Source organism: Gymnoscopelus microlampas, assembly GCF_963454915.1.
Source record: "Gymnoscopelus microlampas genome assembly, chromosome: 10".
NCBI lineage: Eukaryota > Metazoa > Chordata > Actinopteri > Myctophiformes > Myctophidae > Gymnoscopelus > Gymnoscopelus microlampas.
The window spans coordinates 48,270,149-48,284,000 of record NC_139947.1 but is presented as its reverse complement, the minus strand read 5'-3'; the positions used below and the strand labels follow the sequence as shown (position 1 = coordinate 48,284,000).

General features: G+C 41.0%; 1 protein-coding gene across 2 annotated transcripts; it reads left to right on the top strand.

Moving 5' to 3' along the window:
• Nucleotides 1-434: 434 nt before the first annotated feature.
• Nucleotides 435-11,244, top strand: asb14b (ankyrin repeat and SOCS box containing 14b). 2 transcript variants are annotated; one of them, XM_084069130.1, is made up of 12 exons: nucleotides 435-491; nucleotides 1,150-1,279; nucleotides 1,506-1,558; nucleotides 2,049-2,180; nucleotides 4,052-4,210; nucleotides 4,808-5,053; nucleotides 5,850-6,021; nucleotides 7,190-7,372; nucleotides 9,375-9,477; nucleotides 9,627-9,875; nucleotides 10,400-10,553; nucleotides 10,939-11,244. In XM_084069130.1, exons 2-12 carry the CDS (start codon nucleotides 1,158-1,160, stop codon nucleotides 11,109-11,111), a joined length of 1,746 nt encoding a protein of 581 aa, XP_083925256.1. In that variant the 5' UTR covers nucleotides 435-491; nucleotides 1,150-1,157; the 3' UTR covers nucleotides 11,112-11,244. The 2 variants fall into 2 exon arrangements, with proteins under 2 accessions (XP_083925256.1, XP_083925257.1); XM_084069131.1 differs by having other exon boundaries at nucleotides 468-592.
• The last annotated feature ends 2,608 nt before the right edge of the window (nucleotides 11,245-13,852 follow it).

Below are 13,852 nucleotides of genomic sequence, written 5' to 3'. Positions count from 1 at the left end.
GTTGTGAGCTTGTAGATCGGCACATTTTTCTTATTTGTCATAAAATGAAGCGTAAAGAAATATAAGTGGTTAAGAAATTGTAACCCCCGGGCCCCTTGCTTTTTCTACAAATGAAACCCTGAGTAAATGATTCAGTTGTATTTTGAAAGTGTAAATCTATCCTATTCAGTGGCAATGTGAACATGCAATTGTGAGTTATTTTTTGGCTATTTTCAATGCCATCCTAAAACGTTCTGTGTGCGTGCGTGTGTGCGTGCGTGCGTGCGTGCGTGCGTGCGTACGTGCGTGCATGTCTGTGCGTGTGTGTGTGTCGGGGAGTAGTGGTGTTATAGTACTCAATGGGTCAAAGCCAGGTGCTGAATGCCATGGCCCCGTGACCAACACACATTTATAGCAGGCCAGATATAAATAGACATGTTTGGGAGCTGAAGAGCCTATTGGATCTCTACTGTTTTGAGAAACTCTGAAGGCACACAGCCCACTGACCGAAGGTAAACATCAATATAAAGTCCATTAAAAGTCTACCGAGAAAATAGATGCAAACGGTGTTGTGCATGAAGAACTAATTTTTCTATTCAGAGCAGCAAAATATGTGAGTACATGTTTTGTACTTTTGAGAATGGTTAGTGGCTGTTGAATCTTCATGTAGAGCATGTGCAACTCTATGACAAAGTGAAGTTTAAAGGTGAATCAAGCAGTGGTGTGCAGTAACTAAGCACATGCAGTGGTGGAAAAAGTACTCACATTTTTTACTCAAGTAAAAGTAACAATACTTGAAGTTTAGTTAGCGGATTTGTTTGATACCTTTATTAAAATATATATTTCCTAACATTTTAAAACGGTTTCCCATGGACCAGACCACATTTAATTATGCCATGGGCCACTAGTGGTAAAAGTACAATACTTATGTAAATGTATTTAGTTGAGATTCCCAGCATTGCAAGTAACAGTAGTGTGTGTGTGTGTGTGTGTGTGTGTGTGTGTGTGTGTGTGTGTGTGTGTGTGTGTGTGTGTGTGTGTGTGTGTGTGTGTGTGTGTGTGTGTGTGTGTGTGTGTGTGTGTGTGCGCGTGCGCGTGCGCGTGCGTGTGCGTGTGCGTGTGTGCGCGCGTGCGCGTGCGTGCGTGTGTGTGCGCATGGCTCCTTGCCAGAGTACCAGATGAACACAGAAACAGAGGAGGACTTTTATCAGTCAGAGGACTCGGATGAAGATGAGGCAACACAATACATCATCGAACAGAGTCTCATTCAGTATCGCAAACTCAAAGGTTTGAATCCCAGGTGAAATTCTCACTTTCGTAATGATAAAACAATATATTGTAAAGCTTGAGCTTGTAGATCTGCTATTTTCACCAATTTTTAAAAGAAAATTGGGGAAAAAAGCAAAATTTCAAAGATTTCCCCCAATATTGATATACTTTAATTTGAATCAATTATCGATTATCTTTTATAGCAATTCATTCGATTAGTTTGATGAACTCTTGCTCAATACTATGTTTCTCCACAGCGATCTACAGGTCAGTGAAGACCCCGATGAGATTTTCACATCAATTAAGGAAGGTGAGTGGAGGTCATTCTCCAGCCTTTCCCACATGCAGTTGAATAAAATAAGTGTCATTGGTCTTTCTGGGGGTTCCATTATTACACAGCTCTCCTATCACCCCCATCAGTGGTCGACATACAGGAAGTACATTTACTTGAGTATCATGTTACTTAAGTAAACGTATTGAGCATCTTTAGCCTACTTTATATATTTTCTTTTTCTTTCACTCCAGTTCATTCAAAGACACATGTTTTAGTTTTGACTCCACTACATTTCAAGGAAGGGACCCACAGTGCCCAAACTTAAAAAATAATAATTATGAACTCTGTAAATAGCCTACAGTACACACTCTGTCAGCTCATGTACTTTTGCATACAAGTATTAAAACCAAGTACTCTTGTTATCTCAAGTACAACTTTGTAGTTGGGTACTATTTGACTATAAGAGTATCATACTTTGACTCAATTGTACTGGGGTTGGGTATTGTGTCCACTGCCGACCCCATAGGTGACGAGGATGCTCTGAACAGATTGCTGGTGCAGCCAGAGACTCTGTCCAGGGTGGATGAAAGAGGCTGGATCCCCCTGCACGAGGCTGCAGCACAGAAGCATAGAAACATACTGGAGATCATCTACTCAGGTAAGGCAAGGCGAGGCAGGACAGGTTTATTTGTTTGGAATATTTCCACAAGGCAATGCAATGTGCTTTACATAAAAGAGTGGTTCTCAAACCTTTTTGATTTCAAAGACCCCCCCCATAACTCTGAGAGTGTGCATACGGAACCAAATGCAAATGGACCCTTACGGGTCCATGTGCATACTCTCAGAGGACACAACATGAGGCAGAGACACCTCAACTCAAAGCACTCACAACACAACGTTAGAGATTTAGTACTCGAGTACAGAGCCAGACTTAAAGGGGAATTTTGGACCACGGTTTTCTTACATTTTCTATGATGTTATGATATCCTAGGATGAATGGTACAATAGAAAAAAATCATAACTCCATCCCGGGTCCAAGCTGGCTTTGGTGTTGCCAGATTCTGTGAGTGAAACGAGCGACAAAAATAATCTTGAAAGCCGGCCCAAATAAGCAACTACACTTCAGAAACAAGCCCAGTCAAAAGCAATGTGTACAATACAATGTAATGGAACGTCCTGTCTGACCCAGCGCATGTCAGGTCTGACCACAGTTTATTTACTGAGCCACACTCTATTTTAGCACTCTTCTGTATTGACAACAACACATGGCAATAACAACACATGGCAATAATATATCAGGAAACTGTAGGTGTTACAGATCAAAGGTACAGGTCATTTTAAGAATACCTTTTCCCAATATAACACTACACACTAACGGTGGTATTGCTGTGGTTACAAGGACGTCAGCATACACATAATGTAGCAACTACTTCTTCCCTTAATTCAAAAAACATTTAGAAGTGGTGCTATGAGGCTGAGCTTCGGCAGGAATTGTGTGACGAGTTTCCAAGCAAAACCAGAGAACTTATTGCAGTTAAGGGGAATTTATTCATACAAAATAATATGGTCCAAAAAAATGTACTGAAAATTAAATGGATGAAATGTAGGCTAAACGTATAAAGCAAAACGGTCAACAGAAAATATTGAGCCTAGCTCACCCCCATTCTCTCACTGAATGCCCAGCAGCCTGAGACACACACCTGAAATAAACTAAAAGGTAATGAACAGACACACAGCAGGAGCTAATCAGTTGATTACTGTGGGAAGTGGGACATCAAACCAAAGCGTGGGAACAAACAAACAAAAAATAAAATGGCAAGCAAAATATACATTTTGGCCCCTACAATACATAATTTAGAGTTCTCTAAATGAAATACATATAACTAACTTTTATTCATAATTCCTTAAAATTAGGAAATACTTATTCAAGCACAACAATGAATTCAATGGAAATTAACAAAGTAAAATAACAGTAAAATGACAGTGCAGAAGTAGAATTTAAACACATTTTCAGTAATAGGCAGCAGCAAACAAAAACATTCTCATGTGTGATTTAAAAGAAGTGAGCGTTGCAGCAAACTCTAGTTTGTTCCAGATATGTGGTGTATAGAAACTGAAAGCTACTTCTCCACGTTTAGTTTTGATTCTAGGGACAGGAAGCTGACCTTCCTGTCCCTAGAATCGAAAGATTTTTTATACATTTATACATTTGAAAACTTGAAATGGGACATTCTGCATAATGAATACTTTTACTTTTGGTACTTTAATTACATTTTGATGCCAATGCTTTTGTACTTTTACTCAAGTACATTTTGAATTCCGGACTTTCACTTGTAACCGAGTATTTCTACATTGCAGTATTGATACTTTTACTTAAGTAAAACATTTGAGTACTTTTTCCACCACTGCTTTGGTATTAGATTAGATTCTAGCAGCAGCTATAGCACTCTGAATCAAATGCAGTGTGTCACTGGAGTCTGGTAATGATAATTAATTCCATTCATGTGTTTTTGAATGATCTGGCTGCAGCATCGCCGCTGGGTGCAGTCCAGTGTCGCACCCTGAAGGGAGAGACGCCACTGTTCCTGTCAGTCCTTCACGGCCTCAGGGAGAACGCTACATTCCTGCTCCAGAACGGTGCTAGTCCAGACCTCCACAACGATGAACAGGACTCTCCATTAGTGGCAGGTCGTCATCCACTCTCCATTGATTTGATTGCAATGTTTAATGGTTGTTTTAACTACTCAAACCCCATATCTTTCTTTCTTTTTCCTTTATTTATTCAGGGAAGCCCATTGAGAGCAAAGCTCTCTTTTTCAAGGACGCCCTAACAGCATATAAAATACATAATGAGAAACAATAACAAACAAAATATGGGGTTTAAGTGCTTATGAGATTAAAGTTCTATCCTTGATACAGGGATCTCCCCATCTCTCCAGCTTTTTAATAAACAGAAAATACAGTTTCTGGAGGGTTACATAATTTCTTCCAACCCCATTCTTCAGCATTTAATTTGATAGTATTCCCTGTTCGTTTTTTTTTCTCTCCTTTTTTTCCCACTTCCGATTTCACTTGTTTATCCTGTATCCTGTATGAGTTGTCTCTCCTGATTGGATAAAATTGGCATCCTGATCCGTTGTGAGCTTGTAGATCTGCTATTTCATTATTTTTGAAAATCTCTTTGCATGTTTGGTGGGGAAATGACAGCATTTTCAATACAGAAATGCATGGATATATTATGAAGAAAATGTCCTTAATTTGCATGTGTGGGTGCTCTCTCAACAGCTATTCTAAATGACCAGTATGACTTGGCCACGCTGTTGCTCCGCTACCGCGCCACAGTGGACCAGACAGGCCCACTGGAGAGGACCGCCCTGCACGAGGCGTCCTTCCTGGGACTGGACAACTTTGTCTACCTGCTCCTGGAGTCTGGGGCCAATCCCAACGCCCAGGATGTCAGGATGAAGACTCCACTGGCCTTGGCCGCACAGAATGGACATCTGAACGTGGTAGAGGTCCTCTTACAGAAAGGTACAGTACTACTGTATACGTGTACAGTACACCCATCTGTCTGTCTGTCTGTCTGTCTGTCTGTCTGTCTGTCTGTCTGTCTGTCTGTCTGTCTGTCTGTCTGTCTGTCTGTCTGTCTGTCTATCTGAATAATTATCCCAGTGGTTTGCAAACGTTTTCATGTCAAGGACACCGAAATTAATATGTATTTGACCCCCATCAGAAGATATTTTGTGCCAGGGACTCCCATACAAGATTTGTGTTGTTAAAATCTTATATCACTTTTTAATTTTAAAAAAATATATCACTTTTAGCCTATTCATGATTTCTTGAAAGAAGAAAAAGAACAGAAAAAGCAAGTCATAATGCGTCACAATGGGACCTGTTTCAAATATATCTATAGGGTTAAAGTGGTTCAACTGATTTGGGGTCCCGGACCGCACCTTGAGAACCATTGAATTAGTATTGACACTATAAGGTGTTGTAAAGACCTTAGTAAAGTTTTTAGTGTACAATATTTGGTTACATTATTACACTCTGAGTTACACATGGATAAATTAAAGGGACTAGGAGTGAAAGTTATTCTTTTGTAACTTAAAATCAATGTTAATAGCTCTATATTCTGATAGTAATCATTGCTATAGAGTATTGAACTGATTTTGATGCTGCATTAACTGATTAAGCTGGGGACGCCCTATGAACCCCCCTCAAGGACCCCTGGGGGTCCCCCGGACGCCACTTTGAGAACCACTGACTCAAAGCACGTTTAACACTTGGGGGGTGTTTATTGTTTATGCATTATGTGCTGTTCCTGTAGGAGCCAGCGTGCTGAGTGAGTCAGAGGAGTACGGCACCATCTTGTTCGAGGCGGCTCTGTCAGGAAACCCAGACATCATCTCTGTGCTGCTGGAGCACGGAGCCGACGCCAACGTACCCATCTACGGCGGGCACCTGCCCATTCACCGCGTGGCGTACCACGGACACATACTGTGAGCAATTCATACACTGTGTCGGCTTTATACCTCCATTCCACCCATGTGTTACCAGGGGTCATCACCATGCTGTCTTGTGGTGAACATTTTGGTCAAAATTCTATTTTTGCCATGGACATACACGATGAGTGGACAGCAATATTACCAGAAACACATAAAGAGCTAGCCCTGAATGACCATAACAGGTCTGTAACTCTGAGAGTGTACAAATGGAACCAAATGGACCCTTACAGGTCCATTTGGTTCCATTTGTACACTCTCAGAGTTATCCTAGAGGTGGTCCTTGCAAATAAAACATTTGAGAACCACTATTACTAGTAGGACTCCTAATGTGTATATAGGGTCATAGTAAATCAGAGTCATACATATTCTGAGGAAAACCTGGAGACTTGACATTCAGTAATTGGGTCTTATGATCAAAATAAGATTATAATGGTGTGTAAATCAAGAATTTGCTACGGACAAGACCAAGTCTTTGCCACAGACACATTTGTCCGTGTACGGACATATTGATGACCCCTGTGTGTTACCTGTATGTCGTCACTATACAAAAACATCACTTTTCACGAAATGGAAAGAAGAACCTTATCATTTAGTCACTCACAAGCTCTTGCTAATACTATTCATTGGTCCGACATTTCTAACACTCCCCCACACACTCCTTTCACTTTAACTTTCAATTGTTTTCTACAATAGCAGATCTACAAGCTCTCAATGTGTCTTCATGCAAAGTATTGGGAGCTTGTAGACTGACTATTTTTTTCTTCTTTTTTTAATTCATATTTTGTGAATTAAAAGACACACAATTAACAACCCCCCCCCCCAAAAAAAAAGCCAGACAACATCATACACAATAGATTGACTATTTTTTGCTAAAGGCTCCTCCAAGCTCACAACGCGTCGCATCGCATGGTGCTATTTTCTATTTCCAAAACATTTTGATGATCTAGATATTCAAATTAACTAGTAAGTAAAGCTGCCAAATAAATGTAGCCTATTGGAGTATAAAAAGTACAATATTTGCCCCTGAGATATAGTGGAGTAGATAAAGTATGAAATAATTGGTACAGTGTACATTGACATTGTACGTAAGTACAGTACTTGAGTAATTGTAATGTAATTGTACTTTAATGGTATTACTTTACACCACTGCTGCTGCTGACAGAGCGCTGGAGCATCTGATCCCAGTGACGAAGACGGAGGCAGTGAAGGAGAGTGGGATGAGTCCGCTGCATTCTGCGGCGGCGGGGGGCCACGCACAGTGTCTGGAGATGCTCCTCCAGGCGGGCTACGACCCCAACTTCATGCTGCACCCCAGGATACGACGCAACTACGACGACGACCGCAGGTCAGTGGTGGAGGAAGGGAGTACTCAGAAGTTAGACTTAAAGAAGCACTTCACCTATTTTCAACCTATCTTCATTCAATTGGTCCTAATAAAAAAGAAAAACATCACATGGATGCAACTGGGACGTATCATCAGTGTTGTAGCCTGGGGTCATCGGGTGTTTCGGGTCTCGCAACATACAGTACAACATACACCCTCGCCCAGGTGACCCAGCCAGGGTTGATCAAGCCCCGACTTACGTCCCAGTAGCTACCCACGGTCAGTCCTATAGGGAAAGACAGGGCAGTCCGCTTCTCTGGAAGTACTCTGCCGGGACTCGGCGCGTGGAGGGACTAGGCTCTGTGGATGGCCTCCTGGCCGGGCTCCTCCTTCGTCTCACCAGGTCCAGGACCTGAGCGCTGCACCAGATCCGGTGCACTGCCCCGATCCAAACATTTCCTTCTGGCGTGTTTTGGTTATTTATTATTATTATTATTATTATTATTTTATTATAATGTAAGCACAATGGCTTCTATTTCAGTGTACTAGCATTCCAGGAAGAGAAAAGCTGTTGTTTCTATTATCCTCATTGATGTCCATATCCCACCAATAAGACAAGACCAGAAATGGTGCCGGCTCATGATGAGCATAAGTGATTATATGTAGATAAGTTGAAGATGGGTGAAGTCGTCCTTCAAATAAAAGTAGCAATACCACAGTGTAAAAAATACTCTTGACTTCAACAGTCAAAGTTAGAAATATACTTAAAGTAGCACAAGTAAAAGTACTCACTATGTACTGTAGAATACCCATTTCAGAATCATTTATGTTATTGGGCTGTAATTATTCTAGCACTGAAGCCCTATTTTATACTTAGGCTATCTACAAGCTCACAACATATAAAGCATTGGTCCTCAAAGTGGGGTCCAGGGACCCCCAGGGGTCCTTGAGGGAGTTCCAGTTGGTCCCCAGCTAAATGATAGTTAGGAACCAAATGCACCCTTATGGGTCTGTAACTCTGAGAGTGTACAAATGGAACCAAATGGACCCTAACGGGTCCATTTGGTTCCATTTGTACACTCTCAGAGTTACATTAACATTCATTTTACAATACAAATTGGGGTCCCAGAGATATAAATGCCATTAAATGGGGGTCCATAGCCTAATCACTGCTAGAGCCGTAAAAACTCTTCTCTTATGGGGGTGTCACGGTCCGCTCCTCGGACCGTGGACTTTGACTTTATTACTTAGAGCTTGAATGCCCTTATATGGTCATGGACACTTTTGGCCGGTTAGACCAACGTTATTATTTAGACCTTTGAATATGCCATTATATGGTCGTGAACAGTTTAGGCCGGTTAGGCCTTAAGTGCATATTGTATGTTCTGAATATGTTATGTTTCTGCATACTGCATGTGCTATTCTGTACTGTATCTGTCATTCTGTTGCTGCCTTTTGCATTAGTGTTCTGTGCTCTTGTTTTGTAGTCTTGTTTCCTGTCTGCCTTGTTATCGCTTCCTGTCTTGTCTCTACAGTTTGTATTTGTGATTGTTCTCCACCTGTGTCCTGTTGTGCCCCAGCCAATCCCTGTGTTGATTGTAGCTTGTGTCCACCTGTGTCCAGTTAACCCTGTGTCTATATATACTCCCCTCTTTGTTCAGTTTTTTGTCAGGTCGTCATTGAAGGTTAGTGTGTTCTGTACTGGGTTTTGGCCACAAGCCATTCTGTATTTTGAGTACTCGTTTTGACTTCCCCATTTTATGGGTTGTCTAAGTTTGGTCAATAAACCTCCAGAACTTTGATTCCTGCCTTGTGTCGTACTGCTTTTGGGTTCTCCGCACTCGCACCCTGACAGGGGGTCCCTGGCATATCTTTTCAAATGGGGGGTCCGCGGGCTAATAAGTGTCAATTTGGGGGTCCTTGACATGACAAAGTTTGAGAACCACTGGTATAAAGTACCTCAACATTTTTCTCAAGCACAGTACTTGTAGTAAATGTACGAAGTTACTTTCTTCCACTCCAGGTCTGCTCTCTACTTCGCTGTGTCCAACAATGACATGCAGTGTACACGCTTGCTGTTGGAAGCCGGGGCCATGGTGAACCAGGACCCCATTAGCTGTCTGCAGGTAAGTAAGTAAGTAAGTAAGTAGCCTCATGTGGCCCATAAGCAGGGACCCCCAATACCAGATTTGTGTTCAAAAATATTCATTTAAAAAAAAAAATAGCAGATCTACAAGCTCTACAATGAGTCTGTGATTGTATCACCTGTCTACAGCTGGCTCTGAGGCAGGGGAACTACGAGTTGATCAACGCCCTGCTCAAGTTCGGCGCCAACGTGAACTACTACTCCCGGGTGAACACCACACACTTCCCCTCTGCGCTGCAGTACGCGCTAAGGGACGAGGTGATGCTCAGGATCATCCTGAACAACGGCTTTGACGCGCGGCGATGCTTCGAATGTCCCTACGGCGACGGTTCCCACGACTATGGATCTTGGACCACGACAGTCATCAAAGACATGGTGGTGAGTCGAGCAGCCTTGTTTGGAAGAGGGGGGAAGAAAAACTCATCGTGTGGATCTCGGGATCCACGTGGGATCGGCGTGGCTCCCATGTGGATCTCGGACTTCAAGTGACCAGCCTGTAATGTCAGTCATCTATGATGTATCTATTACATATGATATGATTCTAAATTTGGGCAAAGTTTCGGTGCGATCTCATCCCCATTGACTTCTATTATAACATTCCAGTTAAATATTATTATAACATTTTAATTATAAAAAGTATAAAACATACAGTAGGCAATGTGAAGAAAGTAGGTAGCATAATCCTTTTGCACAATCCAGTGGTTTGCGAGATTAGCTCCGGACACACATACACACACACACACGCACACGCACACGCACACGCACACACTCTCAAAGACGGCTAATAGCCTCCTGCAGAGTTCTGCTATCTGAACTGAAAACATTGTTTTCGGTGCAGCTTCCGTTTGCTCATCTGTGTGTGTGTGTCTGTCTCTGCCTTTACTGTCCCTGTTTCCCTGCAGTTCTGTGAGGTCATAACGGTGCACTGGCTCAAGCACCTGTCTGCTCAGGTGGTGCGCATCATGTTGGACTACACTGACCATGTGACCTTCTGCACCAAGCTGAAGGACACCCTGCAAGAGCAGAAACAGTGGGAGGACATCTGTGACATTCAGAGTGAGATAACTGACTGTACAACATCAAAACATTGTGTTGTGAGCTTGTAGACCGTCTATTTTCGGTGTTCAACACCCGCATGTATAACTCCGGCTTTACACACATTTTTAGATGTATTTTGTGTATAGTATCGCGTATAGCCGGACGACCAGAGATCTCCGGCAAATGATACATCTTGTTACATCTAAATTCAATGAATAGGCTAGAACTGGGTTAGGAAAAAAATCTGAAATTTAGAAATTAACAGCTTCAGAGAACCATAAGTCTTATAGTGCTAGATTTCTCCGGCTTCCAAGCCCATTCAATGAATGTAGATTTCCCCAAGGATGTACTGTATCACAACTTCACAAGACTGTATGACTTGATGCTCACGACTGCCTTCCAGGAAACACACGCAGCCTGAAGCACCTGTGTCGCCTGCAGATACGACAACACCTGAACCGCCTGCGACTGAGGGCGCCGATGTTCATCAACTACCTCCCTCTCCCTCCCTCGCTGAAAGATTACCTACGATACAAAGAGTACGACATCTACAGCAGGGGTATAGTCAGCCCATAGCAGCGAAAACACATGCAGCAATACATGTTGTCATGATGACCCCTCTCTGTGATAGGGTGCACTGACACTTACTGACACTTACTATCTAAATGTACTTGCTTATAATGCTGCCTCATTAAGGCTTTTCATTGTCTGGGAAATTATTATAGTCTTATACACAGGGTCTGATTTGCTGGGGTGGATGGGGGGGATCCATACCCCTGCTTTTGATATCCCCCCTTAATTCTTATGGCCGGTGGGGATATGTTTTATTCCTGCTTCTGGCCATACTCAATTAATGACATGCCTTTCCTTGAAAATGTAGACTCTGACATGTCTAATAATATGCAAAATAAATACATTTGAATAAAAACTGACAATGTATCCCTTTAACAAGAGTCAGTTAACATTTACGTTTTAAGGGTTGAATACATTTTTTATCTCTTTCTAACTCACATTCATTCATTCCAAGTGTAATAGCCTGGAATATCAACATTCCTTAAAAGGTGAATTAGGACACTTTTCAGATCAAGTACAAAGCCAAGTTGGTCCAATAATGGAAAAAGGGATTTTAGTTGTTGTTAAAATATTAGGTCTATATTCCCATATTAATAATGATAATGGGAATATACTGATTGATCAGTAACAGTTGCATATCCAGCTCTTTATTAAACAGAAAATACACTTTAAGGTATTATATAGGGTTGTCAATTTCATTCAATCAGGAGAGAGAACTCATACAGGACAGGACAGGATAAACAAGACAGAAAATGGAAGTGATGGAACAAACCCAAAGAATTTGCTGGCAATATTATATTATAACCGGAATTAGATAAAACATTGTATCCCAACCTGTTTACTGAAGAACTGGAGAGACGGGGAGATGTGTGATCATGCCAATATAGCCTGCAGTAAAAAGGAAAGAAATATGTTAATACTATGGGTGGGGAGAGGGGGAGGGGGGTGTTCATAGACAATTTGAAAGCAATGGGACTCAGGGGGAAACTCAACCTACAAGGACATAAATCAACAAGATGGGAACCACCTAGCTAACAGTTGTGGACAGTAACTGAGTACATTTACTTGAGTACACAGTACTTAATTACATTTTTGGAGCATTTGTTTGGACACTCATGACTTTCACTCCACTACATTTCAAAAGACAAATATTGTACTTTTGACTTGTACATTATGAAATAACCACTGGAAATTTCAGGAAAATATTTGATTACTTTTGAAAATGTCTACATTTTAATACAGCAATGCATTGATATTAAAAATAACATTTACTTTGTAATTTGTACTGTTGAATAATGTACTACAGTAGTTTAACTCAAGTACTAATTTATCTTGCCACTTTCACCCCTCTTATTGGTAACATATTGTATTACAACAGATATGATTACCTTTGATGAATCAGTGGGGGTCTTTTCCAAGGTGGGGTAATTATTTTTATTATGAATTTTAGTTTAATGATAGCAGTCTGTTAGCTAAATATGCTTTCAGATCGGGCCACTCGTTTCATTACATGAGCTACTTGCATGGCAGTCATTGTTTGAATGAAATATATATATATAGGATACAGGTCCAATGGTCACCTAAACATCGTAGGCTAGGCAACTCACTTTAAACTGGCTATTGTTTTCTATGTGAAAAAAATAAGAATAAATGTATGCTGTGGAAAATGGTGGGAAATAATGCAAGGAAGGTCCAGTTGCAAATTGCAGACGCTCTTTTATGGCGTTGGTTGTGTTGTAGCAATTTGTAGTAATTGTAGAAAGAAATATTAGGCGTTAAATGTCAATACAAATTATCGTATGTATTTGGCCCCCATTTATAATATAAAATAAAATATAAAATAATAAAATAGAATAGTAAAAAGGTGTACCGGTTACCCTGAAATACTGCATCAGATGTCTGCCTCAGGCATAGACAACCTATTTGAAATGTAGATGTTTAAGCCAATAGAGGAGGAGTAAAGATCTAATTATACTCTTCAGTTGCTTTTGAGAGAAAATAAAAAATATTTGTGTGCATGCCCATCTGTTCTCCCTTTCAAAAACACAGACAGATGTTTGATTTGAAATTATTAGCCCTAAATAATTAAAAAAAGCTAAAAAGCTAAAAATATATATACAATACAAAATGTGCCGAAAGGCAGTAGTAATAAAAACATTTTCAAATACAAAGAATGGTTAATAATAATAACAATAATAATACCTGGAATTTATATAACGCTTTTCTGATCTTGGGGACCTCATCACTGGGACGGCATCACTGGTACTTGAGGGAACAGGACGGGACATGTGGCTGGAGGAGGTCAGAGAGATGGGGGGGAGCCAGGTTGTGGAGTGCCTCAAAGGTGATGAGGAGCATTTTGAAGTGGAGTCTTTAGTACAGGGGTCTTCAACAGGGGGTTCCTCAGTGTTACTACAGGGGGTCCGCCAAATATTTGTGTGATCTGATTTTTTTTTTACCATAACCACTTGAACCCTAACATCCCTTTTCTGAGGTGAACTTTAGCCAAAAATAGCAGATCTACAAGCTCACAATACTTGAACCCTAGCATTCTTTTTCTGAGGAGAACTTTAGGCAAAAATAGCCCATCTACAAGCTCACAACACCTCGCAGCGCGAGGCGTTGTGAGCTTGTAGATCTGCTATTTTTGGCAAAGAAGTAGTTGTAGAGGGAAAAAGAGCAGACCAAGTAAACAAAAAAAGAGTTGAATCTGAAACACAATTTTATACAATATAGAGGGGGTC